The 22,393-nt window shown below is 39.5% G+C and overlaps 4 protein-coding genes across 4 annotated transcripts in view; 2 read left to right on the plus strand and 2 right to left on the minus strand.

The window, feature by feature from the left end:
• Positions 1-247: 247 nt before the first annotated feature.
• On the plus strand, positions 248-3,042 carry LOC113469651. The gene is made up of 3 exons (XM_026827513.1): positions 248-574; positions 1,956-2,215; positions 2,834-3,042. The coding sequence occupies exons 1-3, from the start codon at positions 551-553 to the stop codon at positions 3,039-3,041; spliced, it is 492 nt and encodes a 163-aa protein (XP_026683314.1). The 5' UTR covers positions 248-550; the 3' UTR covers position 3,042.
• A 6,728-nt stretch (positions 3,043-9,770) lies between these two features.
• LOC103514583 (zinc finger protein 62 homolog) lies at positions 9,771-12,071 on the plus strand. The gene is made up of 3 exons (XM_008479481.1): positions 9,771-9,776; positions 10,168-10,380; positions 10,818-12,071. Exons 1-3 carry the CDS (start codon positions 9,771-9,773, stop codon positions 12,069-12,071), a joined length of 1,473 nt encoding a protein of 490 aa, XP_008477703.1.
• Positions 12,072-13,433: 1,362 nt separating this feature from the next.
• On the minus strand, positions 13,434-15,383 carry LOC108253046 (zinc finger protein Xfin). The gene is made up of 3 exons (XM_017446285.2): positions 14,626-15,383; positions 14,065-14,385; positions 13,434-13,456 (listed from the first exon to the last, which is right to left on the minus strand). Exons 1-3 carry the CDS (start codon positions 15,299-15,301, stop codon positions 13,434-13,436), a joined length of 1,020 nt encoding a protein of 339 aa, XP_017301774.1. The 5' UTR covers positions 15,302-15,383.
• Positions 15,384-16,154: 771 nt separating this feature from the next.
• Positions 16,155-22,393, minus strand: part of LOC103514584 (zinc finger protein 808-like) — a 28,296-nt gene continuing 22,057 nt past the window's right edge. The window contains 6 exon segments of the mRNA XM_026827509.1: positions 16,155-16,820; positions 17,867-18,207; positions 18,210-18,502; positions 18,630-20,032; positions 21,516-21,620; positions 22,074-22,286. Coding sequence (XP_026683310.1) covers positions 16,431-16,820; positions 17,867-18,207; positions 18,210-18,502; positions 18,630-20,032; positions 21,516-21,620; positions 22,074-22,286 — 2,745 coding nt within the window. The 3' untranslated portion in view covers positions 16,155-16,430.

The raw sequence follows: 22,393 nt of genomic DNA on the forward strand, positions 1-22,393 counted from the left end.
CTTGCACAATGACTACATAGCTTCCTGCCTTGTCATAGGTGTCCACCTATTACCAATTGAGAATTTTAAATACATATTTTAACACTCCTTTATTTATTGCCATCCCAAACTTGAACTTTTTGCCTTCTAAATTTTCTTTCTCCGTAGATATCAGAAACTGACAACCTCCCTCGATATCTGTGCTTCAAATGTGTGTTCAACCTGGACAACTTCTACACATTCCGGAGGAGTTGCGTGGAAGGAGAGAGATGAGACAGATCTGCATCTCGTTTCGTAATTTCACAAAACGAAAAATCACGAGGGTTTTCATGACGAAGGTTTCACCCTCCATTTGGCGACCAGCTACCTGCCAGTTTTGATCAATGATGTAACGAAATTGATACGAGTGCACATCACTAATTGGAATACCATAGCCATAACAAGCAAAAATGATCCATCATATGAATCTTACTTGCTTCACACTGATTTTTTCAGTGAACGATTTGTGACAGAGGCTCAGCTCGCAAACTTGTTAGGTCTAATCTGGAAAAATGCAAATACATCTCTGTCAATGGTTCACAACCTACTTCCTCAGGTAATGCTTGCTTATATGTTGTAAGAATATGAGTGTTTATTATGATTAGTTAGCTGAGTATTACATCAAAATATAATTTTTAAAGCAACTGGCAGTAAAAAAGAAAGAAAAAAAAATTAAAAAAATCAACCAGTCACATAAAATGTCAGTTCCAGTTTTCATATATCAATCTTCTTGTCAAAATTTGACAACCAAATTACAGGTAATGGAGTTGTGACTAAAATTACCAGTAAAAATTCTCTGTACTTTTCTCAAAAATTTCCAGCAAAAATATCTCTTCTTTTCTCAAAATTAGTATGAATAAATTCCAAGTGAGTGTGTGTTGATAGCATTTCAAGTGTTTCTCCAATTATTATGAGTTCTATTCTGAAAATTGCTGCACTTAGACTTGCAGGTAGTCTTATTGGAAAGCTAGGCTCATTGATAGACCTGAAGAACAAATACACTAATTGTGATGAGCAAATATCCAATAAAAACTGTTTAGTGTCTGATCCACATCAACTCAGGACCTTTGACATGAAAATCAAAGAAGAAAGACAACAACATGATGAACTATAGTTTATTGAATTGAAAACTAATAAAATTGATCTATCTATCAAATGACTTATGTGTAAATTTCATACCTCTTTTTTTTTTTTTTTTTTTTTTTTTTTTTGTGGGGTGATTAGACCTTAGCAGTTATGATGATATTAGTAGTTACAGCCTTGCAATTAAACTGTTAGTGTAATGACTATAATGGAACAACTTGTTTTAAGCTGACATTCTAAATAATGCACTACTTATACTTATAGGCCTGCCTCTCACTAATTAAAGCACACCAAAGTTTCCATTTAAATTTAAAGGTAACATTATGAAATCTCATTATTTTTTGATAGACTTGAAGAACAAATCCACTAATTGTGATGAGCAAATATTCAATAAAAACTGTTCAGTGTCTGATCCACATCAACTCAGGACCTTTGACATAGAAATCAAAGAAGAAAGACAACAAGATGATGAACTATAGTTTATTGTTTGTTGTATTGAAAACTAATAAAATTGATCTATCTATCAAATTACTTAATGTGTAAATTTCATTTTTTTTTTTTTTTTTTTTTTTTTTTTTTTTTAAGCATGAGCAACTTTTTCCTATCCTGTCTTTCTTCTCTCTTCACTTTTGGGATGATAAGACCATAGCAGTTATGATGATATTAGCAGTTACAGCCTTGCAATTAAACTGTTAGTATAATGACTATAAGAAACAACTTGTTTTAAGCTGACATTCTAAATAAAGCACAACTTACCTATACTTATAGGCCTGCCTCTCACTAATTAAAGCACACCAAAGTTTCCATTTAAATTTAAAGGTAACATTATGAAATCTCATTATTTTTGCCATCAGGTATCAATCACATTGAAAACAATGGACAATGAAGACATGTCAGAAATGCTGAAACCCGAAGTGGTTCTCTCCAATGGGAATGAAAACGGGAACAGTCTCACGGTAGAAGCTATCAACGGAGATGAGGAGGACGAGAGAGAGGAGAAGGGGAGAGAGGAAGAGGAAGATGATGATATGAATTACCCGATGAATTTCCTTGAGCTCAATGTGGAGCCACAGGAAGATAGCAATGATCACTCAGCTAATTCTCCTAACGTCCAGTAAGTCAAAGTTCTTATTATTGTGTTTTTCCCCATTATTATTAAAATTAGGTTTTAGATCTTGTTCCATATAAAATGTGTCACATTACTACAACTATAACATATATCACATAATCTTGCAGAGGACTCTTGAGTGGAAGGTTGCATTGGATTTGGTGAGGTTAACACTGGAGGTTGGAGGTGTTCTCTACCACCTAACTCTTAGAGCTCTATTATTACATAATACATATGTATGTGTGGTAAAATTCTCAAATAAATAAGCAAAATAAATTTAATGCCTATATTTCTTCTAATAATATTTCTTCCAAGTGGAAAGGTTCTCTTGAAAGAGCTCCTCCATTCCACCGAACCACTAACTTTCCCCCTATTCCAGGTACAAGGAGGAGCACAACGGCGAAGTTAGAGGAAGTGGTAGTGGATCTTCATCTCAGGAAATGCTCCAATGTCCACTCACCTAACTCTTAGAGCTCTATTATTACATAATACATATGTATGTGTGGTAAAATTCTCAAATAAATAAGCATAATAAATTTCATGCCTATATTTCTTCTAAGTGGAAAGGTTCTCTTAAAAGAGCTCCTCCATTCCACCTAACCACTAACTTTCCTCCTATTCCAGGTACAAGGAGGAGCACAACGGCGAAGTTAGAGGAAGTGGTAGTGGATCTTCATCTCAGGAAATGCTCCAATGTCCACTATGTGGTCAGAGGTTCCCTACCCGCACTCATCTACTACTGCACACATCGACACAACATGGGCTGCCCACCTTCATGGGGGACGACTCGGTGGAGATTACACCACAGATCAATACTCCCCCTGCGAGGTGAGTGATTATTCTAGTCATAAAAAAAAATCTAAAAAAGTCACAGTGGTAAATGCATACTTCCTTGATAGGTAGCCACCAGACAGTGTGGTAAGTGAAAGAAAAACTACTTCTGTCTAGAGGATATAAACAGTAAAGAAAAAAAAAAAAAAAAAAAAAAAAAAAAAAAAAAAAAAAAAAAAAAACCTGGGTACATATACTTACCGAATTAGGAATAATGGTAAACATTTTCAGAGAAGAAGACTGGGGGGACTTTCCTTTTTTTTTAAGGACAAAAAACTTTTCCAGTTCTGTCTGAGAGTTTTTTTTATTAAATTTTGTAAGCGGAATAAAAGTTTCCAAGCGCCTAAGGCGTCTAAAAATGGAATCCGACACATAATTTCCACGAAATTAATTCTGAAGAGATTGTAAGCATTGTACTTTGGGTCGTTTCTTTTAATGAGTATTCCATTGTTCATTTGTAGGTATTATACGCTTACAGTGGAGTGTTCTACGTGGAAGATAGTACACGTTCCCTTTCTCTATACGAATCGTTCCCAAGAAGAACAGCCTATGTTATTTTCGTTACTTTTCAGGAGAGACATTTTAATACAGCAATGTAAAATTTATCCCAGAATTATGTTTTTTACACATAGGCCCTTTTACATGAAACTCTCACTTACTTTGCATGCAAAAACACCCTGCCCCGAGGCAAAAACTTTACAGATAGATCTCGGTATCTAGAAGTCGTAGAAGAAAAATAAAAATTCTGTTGGTCCTCATTTTTCCTGCTCTGTGACTTTGCAATATCACCCAAGTAAGCGCAACTGATCTATTTTATACAACAAGAATATGTTTAATACACAGGAGTGCAAAGAGAAATACCTAAATATTAGATATACACAAAAGCATAAACGTGGAGTTATCAATGGACTGGTCAAGTCAAATAGGACACAAATATTGTGTCAAAAATAACATCTCACTAACGTTAGTGAAAGTATCTACATTATAAATAGTACAAATAGTGATAGCATTTCTTTGAACTGTGTCTGTTTTTATCAGAAATCAATCAATAAGGAGGTCTGTGAAAGAAGGAACCATTTTCTGTGCTGATTTTCATTGTACAAATGGCAACTTTTTCATAGAGCCCCTCAATTAATACTGCTAATGAAATGAACGGTGGACCTTTCAGAAAAAGGTCTGTCGTTCAATAATTTAACTCTAAATATGATGAAAAAAATCTGATTTAAGTTTTAAAAGCATTAGTTCCTTAAAAAAAAAAAAAAAAAAAAAAAATGTTAAAATGTTTGTTTTTCAGCATGTCAGTACTTACCTAACTCTAATGACAGTGTTCAGCTTGGGTGATCTAGGTATTTCATTTAAAAAGTTTTGTGAATTTCATGTTAGTTGACTGGTGGTAAGTAGTAAGTACCCAATTAAAGAGTTGATGTGGAGATTGAAAATTCATGTGCTTGAGTTTTTCCATGTTGCTTCAGTACACATTTACCAAGTGACAGCATGTAGTACCTACCTAACTCTAATGACAGTGTTCAGCTTGGGTGATCTAGGTATTTCATTTAAAAAGTTTTCTGAATTTCATGTTAGTTGACTGGTGGTAAGTAGTTACCCAATTAAAGAGTTGATGTGGAGATTGAAAATTCATGTGCTTGAGTTTTTCCATGTTGCTTCAGTACACATTTACCAAGTGACAGGTTTATAGTCTCATGTGTACTTTGTGTTGGCTCATTTTTTGGTGTTTTTCACGCATGTGTGCCTATGCTGAAGACCAAAGTTCGTTCCAACATGAGAATAGACTTGTTATAAATAAATATGCACAAAGTTTAGGTCCCTAACCTAACTTGTATTGATTGTGCTAACTCGAAGCTCATTTTTTGGTGTTTTTCACACATGTATGCCTATGCTGAAGACCAAAGTGCGTTCCAACATGAGAATAGACTTGTTATAAATAAATATGCACAAAGTTTAGGTCCCTAACCTAACTTGTATTGATTGTGCTAACTCGACATTTTGACATTACATTTTTCACCCGTCTACAGAATCATCTATTGAGCATTGCTGAACCTATTCAAGCATATATCAAGTGAATTCACCAGAATTCATCATGAATAAGTACAGTGGACCTAACCTAACCTAACCTAAACTAACCTAACCTAACTTAACCTAACCTAACCTGACCTAACCGATTTTTTTTCTATTGTTTTATTGTTATATTTATGTTTTATATTCTGTATCGAAAAAGGGTTCTTCCCGTTAATATACGTACTTCAAGTATTTGCGCACAAACAAACGAAGCGGATTCATAAATTATGACTTCATCGCCTACGGGAGCGTATGACGTGACGTCAAAGTTCACGATTTACCGGTAAAAAAAAAAAAAAAGAGGTTTGACAGAGGGAACTGTAACTGCTATGGTCCTATCGTCCCGAAATCGAAGAGAGAAGGAAGACAGGACAGGAGAAAGCCAGCCATTCCGAGAACGAATATTATCCCATCAGGATAAAATCCGCCACGGGTGGGAATTGAACCCGTGGCCTAGCACTTACAAGGCAGACGCACTACCAACTAAGCTAACTAGGCTGGTGTTGTGTGAGTTCTTTAATGCACTGAACCACTAGTTGATATTATTCCCTAGAACAGTGTTTCTTAATTGGTGTTCCGCGGAACCTAGGGGTTCCGCGAGCTGACTGCAAGGGTTCCGCGAGATATTTTGGAAAAATCATACACTAGATAAAATGCAGTTTCAAAACGACCATCTTAGACTAGGTATTTCATCTTATACAGCTTTTTTTAGAGGTTTGATAGAGGGAACTGTGGGGGTGGGGGGTGCAATCTTGAAAGTTCAGGGTTCCGCAAAGATGTTCACCTTTTGAAAAGGGTTCCGCGGGCCAAACTAATTAAGAAACACTGCTCTAGAGAGTCTAAGGGAACCTTACTGATTGCAATGGATACTTTGACTTTACGTCACTCTAAACAGGAGAGCGCGGGTTCGATTCCAGGCGAGGCATGGAATTTTATCTTCATTTATTTGGGACATTGACCACATAAGGAGCTCTAAGGGTTAGGTTGTAGAGGCGTTAACCTCACCTAGTGTTTACCTTCCACTCAAGAGTCTAATCAGGTCGCAGATTCGCATTGACATAAAGCCAATAACCCTTCTTTTTTCTTTTTTTAATATTTGGGCCTGTCTCGGTAGTGTAGTCAAGACGTTCTGGTAAACAGGAGGACATCAGGGGTTAAAAAAAAGTCAAACATTCAATGAGAAAATCCTTATTTTGTTGAAAAATTTTCCTTAAATCAATCAAAGTAAAAAAAAATCGCTGAGATGCACGGCAAATAAATGTAAAATTGTCTAATTAAAACTTGGATCTCACTTCGTTCATTCATCTGATTTCCTATTTTCAGCTTCACTTCTCATTCTTACTCGGAGCTTGTCCACTGCTTCTAACCTCCTTGAGAAACATATCCCGAGTCTGGCCGAGGAGTTCCGAAAATTGACGAATGATTTTTTCAAGACAACAACCATGGGGAGGGGGTGAGGAAATGGCCAAGGGGGTTGCTATGCGGACAAATGGGGGATCTTCTACCTATTGAACACCGTGAATTTTGGAATCCGAAAGGAAAACTCACCGTCCGGAAAAGCTCTGCGTTTGCCTCGAGTGTGAAAAGTTCCGGGACTAAACCTACGTCCATCATAACGCGAACGTTTCCTCTTGCTAGTGCGATCATCGGTGTTCGGGCACATCAATTTTTGTAAACAAAAAAGTGTAGAAAAAAAAAAACTTGGAACTCGGTTTGAGAATGGTCCTAAATTAGATGGACAGAGTTCTGTATGATGGCGGATGTCGGGAGGTGAGTCAACCTTCCTAACTGAGATACATCTCTCTCTGGAAACCAGAAAAACCACTTGGTCCGAAACGAAATCTACAAAGTGACGTTTTGTGTTCTTGATTTTCGTGTTGTGTTTTTTCTCTTTTTTGAAATGGGATAAAAATGTCAAGTGTTTTTTAGGTGAGGTATCGTGTTACTCGAAATGTAAGTCGCCAATCAATAAAAGTAGGCTGAGATGTCGTATTTCTGTCGCTAGTGCGATCATCGGTGTTCGGGCACATCAATTTTTGTAAACAAAAAAGTGTAGAAAAAAAAACTTGGAACTCGGTTTGGAGAATGGTGCTAAATTAGATGGACAGAGTTCTGTATGATGGCGGATGTCGGGAGGTGAGTCAACCTTCCTAACTGAGATACATCTGTCTCTGGAAACCAGAAAAACCACTTGGTCCGAACGAAATCGCCAAAGAGACGTTTTGTGTTCTTGATTTTCGTGTTGTGTTTTTTTCTCTTTTTCGAAATGGGATAAAAATGTCAAGTGTTTTTTAGATGAGGTATCGTGTTACTCGAAATGTAAGTCGCCAATCAATAAAAGTAGGCTGAGACTAGTGGGGTCAGTAGAGAACACCAGGCAGCTGCCCTGCCTTGATTCTATCTGTATTGTCACCCACTTTTATTTGACATTTCATGTATAGTACTTATACCTAACTCTAATGACAGTGTTCAGCTTGGGTGATCTAGGTATTTCATTTAAAAAGTTTTGTGAATTTCATGTTAGTTGACTGGTGGTACAAAGAGACGTTTTGTGTTCTTGATTTTCGTGTTGTGTTTTTTCTCTTTTTCGAAATGGGATAAAAATGTCAAGTGTTTTTTAGGTGAGGTATCGTGTTACTCGAAATGTAAGTCGCCAATCAATAAAAGTAGGCTGAGACTAGTGGGGTCAGTAGAGAACACCAGGCAGCTGCCCTGCCTTGATTCTATCTGTATTGTCACCCACTTTTATTTGACATTTCATGTATAGTACTTATACCTAACTCTAATGACAGTGTTCAGCTTGGGTGATCTAGGTATTTCATTTAAAAAGTTTTGTGAATTTCATGTTAGTTGACTGTTGACTGGTGGTAAGTACCCAATTAAAGAGTTGATGTGGAGTGTGCTTGAGTTTTTCCATGTTGCTTCAGTACATATACCAAGTGACAGGTTTATAGTCTCATGTGTACTTTGTGTTGGCTCATTTTTTGGTGTTTTTCACACATGTGTGCCTATGCTGAAGACCAAAGTGTGTTCCAACATGAGAAGAGACTTGTTATAAATATGCACAAAGTTTAGGGCCCTAACCTAACTTGTATTGATTGTGCTAACTCAACATTTTGACATTACATTTTTCACCCCTCTACAGAATCATCTATTGAGCATTGCTGAACCTATTCAAGCATATATCAAGTGAATTCACCAGAATTCATCATGAATAAGTACAGTGATATAACTTTTTACTTTCCTTATCCTACAGGAAGGAAAGTAATGTAATCGGGTCAAATTTTCGATGGTCAGATTTTAGTGCCAAAACACGTTTTGAGGTCCCTAGAATTTTTAGTGCCAAAACACGTTTTGAGGTCCCTAGAGCCTAAATCCAAAGTTTCAGCCATTGGTCCGTGTGTGTGTCTGTCTGTCTGTGTGTGTGTCTGTAAACAAAATATCTCGAGAACGGTAAGAGCTAGAGAGTTGAAATTTGGTATGTTAGGTATGTAGATGTCAAATGTGACAAGGATGCGACACGAAACTTTTGGTTAAGACCGGTGCAACGCTTGGCGGCATTTTACCGCTTTTTGGCGGGTTTCGACCGCTTTTTGGTGGTTTTCAGCCATATCGACTAAACGGTTAGAGATATTGTAAATGTTACAACAGAACACACAAATAAGCACCATTCAACAGGATAAAGAAAGTTGTGTGATGTTCACACCAGATTTTTTTTATTCAATCCTAGTAGCAGTCTGGCTGGGGAAATTTAGACAGGGAGGATATCAGCCTGTGATTTGCTTTGCTAAAGAAATAGTAAGGTTGAGTGCGAAGGGCATCCACTCGTGAAATTTGTAGCCAAAACCAAATGTCAGCCCAAAGTAAACACTCCAATTAGGGCTGATTGAGAGGCTGATGAAAAACGCCGACCCCGTCTGAACACGGGAAATGGCGAAGGAGAAGAAGATAGTTTAGTGTAAATCGTCAATCCTGTTTAGTTTTATACATAAATGGATCTTGTTTTTATAATATAAGATTCTCCCCTGTCCAGCCTTGGAAGCCAGCAGTTCCATCGTAGAAAAATATTGGGACGCCCGTAGGAAAATGGCCTAATGGTCAACGTCTCGACATTTGTAAACAACAACATAAATTCTCCTCCTCATTGCAGGTATAACCCCAATTTCGCCGGAGCCCAAACCCTCTCGCCCGTCTACTCCCAAGGAATCTACCGCCAAGGCACCCAGTGGCGCGCCAAGCGGTGGGAATGCCTGCACTACACTAGCGAGTCTAGCGCTATACAGAGGCGCGGCGACATCTGACCAGCCCTAACTCTGGCGCTACGGGGAAAGCGCTGAATGATGGTGGAGGTAGCGGCTAAAAATCCCACGTGCATTGTGTTCCAGCCGTTGTTTGATTTGGACGAGTAGCTTCGTTCTGCTTTGTAGCGCGAGCGGTGCGTGGGTTCGATTCCAAAAACCTTAATTAGGGTAATAAAATAACTTAAAGAAAAGATTTAATTTTGTTTAAAGGAGATGGAGTGTTTCACGGCCGTTTTTATTCGTAGCAGATGGAAACATATGCTACATTAGACGCCGTGTGGTCTGTTTTCGACTCACCCCCTCCCCCCAACTTAATAGGTAGCCTAATAAAAAAAGATTTTGGTTTTTAAAAGATGCAGGTTTAACCGCGTTTTTTTCGTAGCAATGAAACATCTGCTGCATTAGCACGCGTGTGGATCCGTGTCGTAGCATCGCTCCTCATCCCAGACTGACCCCCAGTCTCTCCTGCCCGCGCAAGACTCGTGCTTTTTCCTGTCCTGTCCTCCTCCTCTCTTGGATTTCGGGAACCGATAAAAGCGCTGCTTTGTTAAGGGTGTGTTCAACAACATAGTCGACCGGCCTTCGATCGACGGAGAGGTAATGTCGTCGAGGCAGTGTGGACGGTTTATTCGACATCGATCGATGAAGCCGGCCTTTTAAGTTCCTTTTATTAAACTTTTTTTTTAAAAAAAAAAAAAAAAAAAAAAACTTGGGTCTTACAAGTGTTTTTTCTTTCTTCTTCTTCCTCAGGGTGGTAGTGATTTCGACTCGGTGTTCGCATGCGAGATTTGCACTCGAGAGTTCGGGGATCGAGCCTCGCTGTGGCTGCACATGGTACACGGTCACAAGGAGGAGGCAGCGCTATCGTGCGGCAACTGTCTGAAGGTGTTCCGAGATAATCTGAGTCTTCTGAAACATGTGGAAGAGGAACATCCGACCATGCAACGCCGGTACTCGTGTCAGGTAAGTGAGCTGGAGGTTAGTAGATTCACCGCTGGGATTCAACGTAAATTATGTTTAGCTGGGGTTTACAGGTATAAGTTGTGCTTCATTAGATTATCAGCTTAGAACAGGATGTCCGGTACTGTCCTAATTTGTCTCATTATAAAAGGATTAGAGTTTAGGTGTGGACAACTTGTCCAGGATCGTGTCAGGCAGAAAAAAGGTGACATACTAATTACGGACTCTTGGAAAAGGTTTTCTTACTCTTTGCGGACCCTTCGAAAAAGGTACACATAATACTAGTTTTGAACACTTTACTAGAGACTGTATTATTATGTAGGTGCAATGAAAAACTCTTGGAACATTACATGTCATTTAAATTACAAGGTGAACGTTACTAACAGTTAATATGAAGTCCCAAAAAACATAAACTTAACCCTATACTTTGTTATTCACAGGTATGCGGTAGACAGCACGATTCTCGTAAGAAACTCATGAAGCATGTGGCCATACATAACCTTCATGACCAGTATGGTAAACCTCTAGATCCTGGTACCATGATCAATACGAATAACCAACCTCGCCGTGCCCCCGCCTTCAACACACCTCCACCTGCCCCTCCCACGACCCGCCCTGTACCACCCCTGTATAGCCCTGGGGATAAGAGTTTCGCCGTGGGGTGTCAGCTGTGCGCTAAGCTATTCCCTAGTGAGGACGCACTGCTCAAACACATCAGTGTGATGCATCATGCGACCGCGCCTGCCACCCCTAGCATGCCATACGCGTGTGAACTATGCGGGGTGACCTACACGACGAGAACAGAACGGTGGAACCATATGTTCCAAGAACATGGCGGTGATGAGAAGATCACGTGTCCTCAGACGCAGTGTGGTAAGGTGTTTGTATCGAGTGTTCTGTTACAGGAACACGCTGCCCATCATACAGAACAAGGGGACTATCCCAATACTTGTGAGATATGTGGTAAGATGTGGAAGTCTCGGGTTGAATACTTCAAACATGTCATGGGAGTACATCCCTACTGTTTACCGAACGTGTGTGGGATCTGTCTGAAGATATTCCTTAGTGTAGCAGACCTCAGGGAGCATGTGAAGAGCAAGCATTGGCCATTGGATAGTGATCATTCATGTGATGTATGTGGACGTGCCTATACTAAGAGATCCAAGATGGCGCGCCACAGGGAGATACATAACGTGACAGACGATATCCCCTTACCTTCCATGTATAGGGTGTTCAAACCGAAACCAGACGACATGAAATGTGAGCTATGTCCTGATCTACAGGTTGATACCATGGAGGCTATCAAGGAGCATAGGAAGACAGAGCATGCTATGTATGTATGTGACCTCTGTCCCAAGTATTATAGTAGATCCACACATCTATGGAAACATGTGAATCGCGTACACAAGGGTCATCCTGATGTAACATGTCGTATATGTTCTAAAGTATCCTCCTCACGAGGACACCTCGAGAAACATCTGATAGCCCATGATAATCCCAACACAGAGGTGGATGAACCCCAAATGAATGAGTTTGGGGAAAGTGTTCACATCTGTCATCTGTGTCAGAAACAATTCAAACAGAACTGGCTCTTACAGAAACATAAGAAGACATGCAAGGGTCCCAAGCGTCCTACATCCCCCCTACCTGAACCTGATGAGGATGGGATCTTCGAGCTCTCTTGGATGGACTAGGAACTATTCCTGCAAGTGTTATCTTCGTTTTGATCTGTGGTTGATTCTTTTTTCTTTTGTTTTCGAAGAGTATGGAGTTGTTTTCCATTTCACGAGTGCTTGCTGCTATTTTTGCATGATTTTCAAATCACTGTCGGTAATAGGTATTATTTTTCTTTTTTTAGGTCGATAGAGGGAACTGTAACTGTTAAGGTTTTATCGTCCCGAAACTGGACAGAGAACGAGGACAGGACAGGAGGAAACCAGTCGTTCCGAGAACAAACCTTATCTGTTTAGGATAAAGTTCGACTGAGGTGGGAATCGAACCCGCAACCTAGCGCTTACTAGTCAGACGGCCTACTCTCCAAGCTAACTAGGCTGGCTAAATAGATCAGTTGCGCTTACTTGGGTGATGTTTCAAAGTCATAGAGCAGGAAAAATGAGGACCAACGGATTTTTTCTTTTTCTTCTACGACTTCTAGATACCGAGATATATCGCTTTACAAAATACCGGTAAATCGTAAACTTTGACGTCACGGCATACGCTCCCGTAGGCGATGACGTCATAATTCATTACTCCCGACTTGTTTGTTTGTGCGCAAGCGTTTCTGCGCATTTTGACGTGAAATCTGACGTCACAACTCTTCGAACTTTTTTATTAGAACGGCAATTAACAATTAAATTTTCGACTTTTTAAAGTTACTTTTTCCGAGTTTTGACCTCAGATTTGGATTTTTCAAAACTTTTTACATAGGAATCGACCTTTTATTAATAATTTTTTCCCAATTGCAACTCCTCCATTGGTTAAAATACTTAGCAATAACACTCGACAAAAACAGATACCTATTACCTACCCCACCGGATCTGCATACCTAATCATTTATCAAATTAAATTTAATTGCCGACTATTAGAAATATGAGGAGAGATATCTCTCCTGCCTAATTGTTTTATATCCTCAGAAAATTTATGTTCGCGTAAAATTTTACGAGGGGTTTTTATTGCCCCGATCTATTTCTATTGTTCGAAACGAATAAACATTTGGCGTTGTACTAGTTGTTCTAGGTCTTCTCGTTCTTCTTCTTCTTCTTCTTCACCCATTATTGTTTTCTTTGGCCTAAGTTGGGTACTTGTTTGTAAACTGTAAAACCGTCTTGAAACCATTTTTCAAAACGGCTGGCCGGTGTTCTAACAAAATTCTCATTTAGGTGCTGGGTCAACACGAGAACACCAGAGAGTCACCCCAGCTGAAATATTTTGCCAACATGTCAGCCCAAAAGCAATCACCCCAGGGCTGATTGAGAGGCTGACAAAAACGCCGACCCCGTCTGAACATGGGAAAAGGCGAAGAAAAAGAAGATTAAATGTAAGTAAGATTAACTTCCCTAGGAAATTAGATTGTCTCTAACTATAGAAAAACGAAATTGTTTGGATTTAATGTGAAAAAATTAGTCATTAATTTTATTTATGTATTTGAATAACTTACAATGTAAATCATGCAATAGTCATGTAGATAAAAATAAATACAGAAGAGGAAAATAAATGGCAAGATAATCATTAATTTACTTTAATTAAATATACAACAAAACTGAAATCAACATCAGTCTTCAAAAGATAGGTTTCAACAACAAGGAGTTGGCTTTTGTAGGGAAATAGGTATTTCAATATTTTCATTAGATTCTCCCTTGTTATCAACCACTGCTTTTGATAGACATATTTCAAGATGCAAAATTAAATGAAATAAAAAATGAAAGGAGAGAGAACAAGTTACAAAAATAAAAACACATAATACAATTATTTAAATTTTAAGTATTACCTAATGTGATTCAAGTGAACATTTACACTAAAGATATCAAATATCAATTCAACTGTTTTTTTAAAGCTAAAAGTCAGTTTCCGTAACAAATTGCTTTTGTTTCCAATCAAACTTACAAAAAAACGTACATTTTTTTTTTCTTTCTTAAAAAAATAATAATACCTCAAGGTATAATAAAAAACAAGGACATATTATTCTGCATTGATCGGGGGATACAAGCTGTGTATCACATGTAAAGCAGAACTCTCCACTCACAGGTATATCATGCTCGGACGCTTTGTGTTTGAGTAGATCTCCCATGACACGGAATGTACGGTGGCATAGGTTACACGTGTGGACGGTTCTTAGTCTCTTAGACACAAGTAACTCCTCTGGCTTAGTCTCTACAGGGGTGACTGACTTACGTTCTGGACGTGGCTTCTGCTCCTTGGTCTCGGGGACGTCTGTATGCTCTTCTAGATGAACCTTGAGCTCTGGTTCCGAATGGAATATACTACCACATACTCTACAGTTCACCAGATGTTTGAGTAGATCTCCCATGACACGGAATGTACGATGACAGAGGTTACACGTGTGGACGGTTCTTAGTCTCTTAGACACAAGTAACTCCTCTGGTTTGGTCTCCACGGGGGTGACAGACTTACGTTCTGGACGTGGCTTCTGCTCCTTGGTCTCTGGGACGTCTGTATGCTCTTCTAGATGAACCTTGAGCTCTGGTTCCGAATGGAATATACTACCACATACTCTACAGTTCACCAGATGTTCTCCATGGAGTTTGATATGTTCAGATACCTTGACACCGTTGCCTAGCAACCGCGCGCAGATACGACATGCGTATGGTTTCTTGATGATGGCTTTGTGTTTAGCAGCGACATGTGCTTCCAACGCGCTCAGATTATCTTCCACTACAAAACATGCAGAACACATGCAGTTTGTCAGATCCTTGTGAGTGGATTTCAGATGTAACCACAGCTTCTTCCTATTGGTGAATAGATCTGCACAGAAGTTACAATAGTTGGTGGGACAGCGTGAGGTCACAGTCTTGTGCTCACGACAATGTTTCTGACAGTCTAGCTTGGTACGGAAATACTTCTTACACCCTGGTATCAAACACTTGTACTCCTCATTATCCTTATGTTCTGTTTTCATATGCTGCAGGAGTTCCACCTTAGTTTCATAACCTGGCGCAGTGATACACACCTCACAGTATGCTTTCGTATGGGAATGTTTCAAATGTTTCTTATAGATATCCGGATTCACAAACACCTTCACACATTTCTTACACCGGAAGATCCCATCCTCATCAGGTTCAGGTAGGGGGGATGTAGGACGCTTGGGACCCTTGCATGTCTTCTTATGTTTCTGTAAGAGCCAGTTCTGTTTGAATTGTTTCTGACACAGATGACAGATGTGAACACTTTCCCCAAACTCATTCATTTGGGGTTCATCCACCTCTGTGTTGGGATTATCATGGGCTATCAGATGTTTCTCGAGGTGTCCTCGTGAGGAGGATACTTTAGAACATATGTGGAGTTATCAATGGACTGTTCAAGTCAAATAGAACACAAATATTGTGTCAAAAATAATATCTCACTTACGTTAGTGAAAGTATCTACATTATAAATAGTACAAATAGTGATAGCATTTCTTTGAACTGTGTCTGTTTTTATCAGAAATCAATCAATAAGGAGGTCTGTGAAAGAAGGAACCACTTTCTGTGCTCATTTTCATTGTACAAATGGCAACTTTTTCATAGAGCCCCTCAATTAATACTGCTAATGAAATGAACTGTGGACCTTTCAGAAAAAGGTCTGTCGTTCAATAATATTTAACTCTAAATATGATGAAAAAATCTGATTTAAGTGTTAAAAGCATTAGTTCCTTGAAAAAAAAAAAAAAAAAAAAAAAAAAAAAAAAAAAATCTTTAAAAAATTAATACTGAGGAGTGGAAGGTAACCACTAGGAAAGGGTAAGTTAACCCTTTGAGTAAGTTAACCCCGAGATTAAATATCTCAAAGTTCCTGAATTTGAGATATTTAATCTCGGATGTGAGATATTTAATCTCGGATGTAGTGTTCAATCATCAATTGCTGGAGGATATGAGTGTTCTGATTTCTGAGTGGAGTTTTTGATTTCAAGAGAGACTTTTTCCTCAGCGATATTTGAGGTTTTATCTCAGAAAGAGTGGTTGGTTATGGTCTCAATAACAAATCGAAAATACTGATAACTCATAATAGTTCCCTTTGATCTTTTTTCTCTCCTTGATGGAGGGGGTAGGTAGGAGAATTTTGTTCCTGAATTTGAGATATTTAATCTCGGATGTAGTGTTCAATCATCAATTGCTGGAGGATATGAGTGAGTTCTGACTTCTGAGTGGAGTTCTTGATATCAAGAGAGACTTTTTTCTCAGCGATATTTGAGGTTTTATCTCAGAAAGAGTGGTTGGTTATGGTCTCAATAACAAATCGAAAATACTGATAACTCATAATAGTTATTACTCAAGACTTGTCTCGCTGAAATTGTGGGATTTTGACAGTAATACTTGGTATTATCTCCGAGATATGGTTCAGTTATCACTATTCTTCGTATCTACACTCGTTTCATCATCTTCATCATCATCTTCCTCATCCTCCTCTTCATCTTCACTCCCTACCTTCTCATCCAGTTCATCTAACTCATCCTCCTCCTCTTCATCCTCGATATCCTCTTCATCAATATCATCATCATCATCCAACACCTCCATTGTTTCCTCGTCCTCCTCCTCTCCTTCTTCTCCATGGAACCGCTGCGTACACAACATACACCCCTTAGCTCCGCCACTATTGCTACTACCAGGGGCGGAGTTATTCTCAGAGGTCTGGGGGTCACTACGGGCCACCTTAGCAGGGCCGGACATCATGACCGCCTCCAGGGCACGCTTGAGAGGGTTGGGCGGGCTGGAGTCTGAATTGGAACCCTGAAAATACAATAATGGAAAACATTTCATAGCTGAAACTTTTCACTTATGTTTTACTTTCTAGACAGAACAAAAGAAGGAGGTTGGCAGAGATCAATTTACTTCGGAATCGACCTGACCACTTGGAAAAATAGATTTGTGTAGAGTGAGTTAGTGAGTTAGTAAAAGAGAACTACTCTTTTCAGTGAACTATTAAGTCAATGAGTCAGATTCTAACTCCCTATACCTACAGGAAGTTAAAGAATGAAGTTCAGTGAAAAGATAACTCTCTCACTTATCTCAATTGGAAATAAAGCCTTGGGGGGAAAAATGCCTAATTAAATACACAATTTTATTATCAACAGTATCTATTCTCGATTAAAGAGTGTTAGAGACCTACCTACCTAAAAATTAATTAGAATAAATAATTTATAATGGAGCAGTTGCAAATGGGTAAAAATTATTAATAAATGGTTGATTCCTACGTAAAAAGTAGTGAAAAATCCAAATCTGGTGTCAAAACTCCGAAAAAGTAACTTTAAAAGGTCGAAAATTCAATTTTTAATTGCCGTTCTAATGGAAAAGTTCAAATAGTTGTGACGTCAGATTTCACGTCAAAATGCGCAGAAACGCTTGCACACAAACAAACGAAGCGGATTCATAAATTATGACTTCATCGCCTACGGGAGCGTATGACGTGACGTCAAAGTTCACGATTTACCGGTATTTTTTTAATCGATTTGTCTCGGGATCTAGAAGTCGTAGAAGAAAAAGAAAAAATCCGTTGGTCCTCATTTTTCCTGCTCTGTGACTTTGCAATATCACCCAAGTAAGCGCAACTGATCTATTTTATACAACAAGAATATGTTTAATACACAGGAGTGCAAAGAGAAATACCTAAATATTAGATATACACAAAAGCATAAACGTGGAGTTATCAATGGACTGGTCAAGTCAAATAGGACACAAATATTGTGTCAAAAATAACATCTCACTAACGTTAGTGAAAGTATCTACATTATAAATAGTACAAATAGTGATAGCATTTCTTTGAACTGTGTCTGCACCTTCTCATCCAGTTCATCTAACTCATCCTCCTCCTCTTCCTCATCCTCGATATCCTCTTCATCAATATCATCATCATCATCCAACACCTCCATTGTTTCCTCGTCCTCCTCCTCTCCTTCTTCTCCATCATGTGTTGCTTCATGCTTCTTCAGATAAGTCACAGTACGACATACAAACTTACACGCGCTACACTTGTGTAGAAGTGTTTGACTCTTGTCTAATCCAACATGGACAGCCAGGTGAGACTCGAGTTTCGGACGAGCATTGTGATATCTCCCGCACACCTCACACGTCGGGTTATCTACTTCCTCAGCAAAGTAGCCCGGATGTGCCTGGTCCAGATGCACTTGTGTAGAAGTGTTTGACTCTTGTCTAATCCAACATGGACAGCCAGGTGAGACTCGAGTTTGGGACGAGCATTGTGATATCTCCCGCACACCTCACACGTCGGGTTATCTACTTCCTCAGCAAAGTAGCCCGGATGTGCCTGGTCCAGATGTAACGCCAGGGCCTCATAGGTTTCACTGATCTTGAGACACACGCCGCATGCCAGGCCTGCCACTGCCTTGTGGGATCGGATCAGATGTTGCCACATGAACTTACGGCTCGGCCACTCCTTACTGCATAGATCACATGTGACGGGAACTACACCCCAAATAAGTAATATTTTTAATTGTAACTAGCTGAATTCCGTCGCTTCGCTCCGGAATCCCGCTAGTTCATCCCGAGGCATGGCCAAACTTGTGGAAAAATAGATCACATGTGACGGGATCATTATCGTCTCCCCAGGTACGCCTCTGCCGCCCCCCGGTCCCGGAGTTACCGGAATCATTCAACTCCTCACTACTATTCAGATCTTCATTGGATTTGTTCAGCACTTCACACTTGTGTGTCTTCAATGTGTCGGGGGATACAAGCTGTGTATCACATGTAAAGCAGAACTCTCCACTCACAGGTATATCATGCTCGGACGCTTTGTGTTTGAGTAGATCTCCCATGACACGGAATGTACGGTGGCATAGGTTACACGTGTGGACGGTTCTTAGTCTCTTAGACACAAGTAACTCCTCTGGCTTAGTCTCTACAGGGGTGACTGACTTACGTTCTGGACGTGGCTTCTGCTCCTTGGTCTCGGGGACGTCTGTATGCTCTTCTAGATGAACCTTGAGCTCTGGTTCCGAATGGAATATACTACCACATACTCTACAGTTCACCAGATGTTCTCCATGGAGTTTGATATGTTCAGATACCTTGACACCGTTGCCTAGCAACCGCGCGCAGATACGACATGCGTATGGTTTCTTGATGATGGCTTTGTGTTTAGCAGCGACATGTGCTTCCAACGCGCTCAGATTATCCTCCACTACAAAACATGCAGAACACATGCAGTTTGTCAGATCCTTGTGAGTGGATTTCAGATGTAACCACAGCTTCTTCCTATTGGTGAATAGATCTGCACAGAAGTTACAATAGTTGGTAGGACAGCGTGAGGTCACAGTCTTGTGCTCACGGCAATGTTTCTGACAGTCTAGCTTGGTACGGAAATACTTCTTGCATCCTGGTATCAAACACTTGTACTCCTCATTATCCTTATGTTCTGTTTTCATATGATGCAGGAGTTCCACCTTAGTTTCATAACCTGGCGCAGTGATACACACCTCACAGTATGCTTTCGTATGGGAATGTTTCAAATGTTTCTTATAGATATCCGGATTCACAAACACCTTCACACATTTCTTACACCGGAAGATCCCATCCTCATCAGGTTCAGGTAGGGGGGATGTAGGACGCTTGGGACCCTTGCATGTCTTCTTATGTTTCTGTAAGAGCCAGTTCTGTTTGAATTGTTTCTGACACAGATGACAGATGTGAACACTTTCCCCAAACTCATTCATTTGGGGTTCATCCACCTCTGTGTTGGGATTATCATGGGCTATCAGATGTTTCTCGAGGTGTCCTCGTGAGGAGGATACTTTAGAACATATACGACATGTTACATCAGGATGACCCTTGTGTACGCGATTCACATGTTTCCATAGATGTGTGGATCTACTATAATACTTGGGACAGAGGTCACATACATACATAGCATGCTCTGTCTTCCTATGCTCCTTGATAGCCTCCATGGTATCAACCTGTAGATCAGGACATAGAAAATAAATTATCTTAATAATTACAGTCCCTCTATTAAACCTCTTTTTTTTGTGCCCTTGGGAATTGAACCAGAGTCTCGTAGCTTTAATTAAATTATTAGGTTGGTATCAATATGTATCTACTATATCAATATAAGACAAACATGCACTTACTATAAAGGTGATCTCGAAGTTTGTCCCGTAGCTATTATTTCTTGGTAAATGGGATTTTAGCTACATTAGATCTGAACGACCGAATATACCACTGATTATTATCGGTACATTTATTACTCGAAAATAAGTAGGTACCACAAAAATATGTTCCAAGCAAAATTACCGCGAAATAAAAACCGACACGGAAAATTCGTTATAAAACGAGACAATGTAAAATCCGGTCTTAAACGGTTGTTAAAAAGCCGGTAAAGCGTAAAAAGTCAAATGAAGACGTTAAAAAATGGCCATTTTATACCGACCTAATTAAAAATGGAATAAAAAATGGCAAAAGAAGGAAAATCTTCGGATTATTATAAACTATTAAAACGGGAAATTCGGGGGGAAAAAGTTTTTCTAAATCCGCACCGGGGGAAATTAAAAATTGACGAAGGAACTAAAAAATTTACGACACACCAGAGTTACGTAAAGAATTCTGAAATTCAACTCGACTTAGCGAAAATTTTCCAACCGACCTCACGCTAAGAGCGTCGAAGAATGACTGAAATTGAAAAGCTGAATTCTGCTGAAGAAAAATAAACAGGAAATGCTCTACACCAAAGACAGAAGTGAAGTGCACAAGAAGGGACGGAAATTTTTTCGTGGCAAATGTGTGAGATGAGAGAAGACTAGCTGATGAGCTTGAGAAAGAGGTGAACGAAAATGAGATATGTATAGCGGGTGACCCTAAAATTCGGTCTTCTTTATGAGTCCATCACCAAGGCCATATCCAGGATTTTGTCGATGGGGTGGATGCTCTAAATTTTCGGAGACTGGCCTACAGTAAATTATAAAAATACTATGTATTGCTTAATTCAAGAGTCAAACTTGAAGACTTGAACAGAGTTTAAACCGACCGACCATTGGACTGTCCTTAGGTTAGGTATGTACTCTGTTCTATAACTAGATTTCGCGCATTTGAGTTGCCAACATGTTTGTTTGTTCAAGAATACTCCAAAACGTCCAAGAGTCCGTAATTAGTATGTCACCTTTTTTCTGCCTGACACGATCCTGGACAAGTTGTCCACACCTAAACTCTAATCCTTTTATAATGAGACAAATTAGGACAGTACCAGACATCCTGTTCTAAGTTGATAATCTAATGAAGCACAACTTATACGAGTATCTGTAAACCCCAGCTGAACATGATTTACGTTGAATCCCATCAGTGAATCTAGTAACCTCCAGCTCACTTACCTGACACGAGTACCGGCGTTGCATGGTCGGATGTTCCTCTTCCACATGTTTCAGAAGACTCAGATTATCGAATCCCAGCGGTGAATCTACTAACCTCCAGCTCACTTACCTGACACGAGTACCGGCGTTGCATGGTCGGATGTTCCTCTTCCACATGTTTCAGAAGACTCAGATTATCGTCTAGTAAAGTGTTCAAAACTAGTATTATGTGTACCTTTTTCGAAAGGTCCGCAAAGAGTAAGAAAACCTTTTTCCAAGAGTCCGTAATTAGTATGTGACCTTTTTTCTGCCTGACACGATCCTGGACAAGTTGTCCACACCTAAACTCTAATCCTTTTATAATGAGACAAATTGGGACAGTACCGCTCTAGTAAAGTGTTCAAAACTAGTATTATGTGTACCTTTTTCGAAGGGTCCGCAAAGAGTAAGAAAACCTTTTCCAAGAGTCCGTAATTAGTATGTCACCTTTTTTCTGCCTGGCACGATCCTGGACAAGTTGTCCACACCTAAACTCTAATCCTTTTATAATGAGACAAATTGGGACAGTACCGGACATCCTGTTCTAAGCTGATAATCTAATGAAGCACAACTTATACCTGTAAACCCCAGCTAAACATAATTTACGTTAAATCCCAGCACTGAATCTAGTAACCTCCAGCTCACTTACCTGACACGAGTACCGGCGTTGCATAGTCGGATGTTCCTCTTCCACATGTTTCAGAAGACTCAGATTATCTCGGAACACCTTCAGACAGTTGCCGCACGATAGCGCTGCCTCCTCCTTGTGACCGTGTACCATGTGCAGCCACAGCGAGGCTCGATCCCCGAACTCTCGAGTGCAAATCTCGCATGCGAACACCGAGTCGAAATCACTACCACCCTGAGGAAGAAGAAGAAAGAAAAAACACTTGTAAGACCCAAGTTTTTTTTTTTTTTTTTTTTTTTTAAAAAAAAAGTTTAATAAAAGGAACTTTAAAAGCCGGTCAT

This window comes from Diaphorina citri, unplaced genomic scaffold (genome assembly GCF_000475195.1).
Source record: "Diaphorina citri unplaced genomic scaffold, Diaci psyllid genome assembly version 1.1 scaffold1173, whole genome shotgun sequence".
Taxonomy (NCBI): Eukaryota; Metazoa; Arthropoda; class Insecta; order Hemiptera; family Psyllidae; genus Diaphorina; species Diaphorina citri.

What these genes read in the sequence shown, in the direction of transcription:
- LOC113469651 (XM_026827513.1), top strand. Translation starts at nt 551, where the DNA reads ATGGTTCACAACCTACTTCCTCAG. An exon ending in TTCACAACCTACTTCCTCAG is followed by an intron (nt 575 to 1,955) that starts GTAATGCTTGCT and finishes TTTTGCCATCAG; the next exon opens with GTATCAATCACATTGAAAAC. An exon ending in GCTAATTCTCCTAACGTCCA is followed by an intron (nt 2,216 to 2,833) that starts GTAAGTCAAAGT and finishes CTCCTATTCCAG; the next exon opens with GTACAAGGAGGAGCACAACG.
- LOC103514583 (XM_008479481.1), top strand. An exon ending in AACGCCGGTACTCGTGTCAG is followed by an intron (nt 10,381 to 10,817) that starts GTAAGTGAGCTG and finishes TGTTATTCACAG; the next exon opens with GTATGCGGTAGACAGCACGA.
- LOC108253046 (XM_017446285.2), bottom strand. Translation starts at nt 15,301, where the DNA reads ATGAATGAGTTTGGGGAAAGTGTTCACATCTGTCATCTGTGTCAGAAA. An exon ending in TATCAAACTCCATGGAGAAC is followed by an intron (nt 14,386 to 14,625) that starts ATCTGGTGAACT and finishes ATCTACTCAAAC; the next exon opens with ATCTGGTGAACTGTAGAGTA. An exon ending in GCTTGTATCCCCCGATCAAT is followed by an intron (nt 13,457 to 14,064) that starts GCAGAATAATAT and finishes GTTTTTCTATAG; the next exon opens with TTAGAGACAATCTAATTTCC.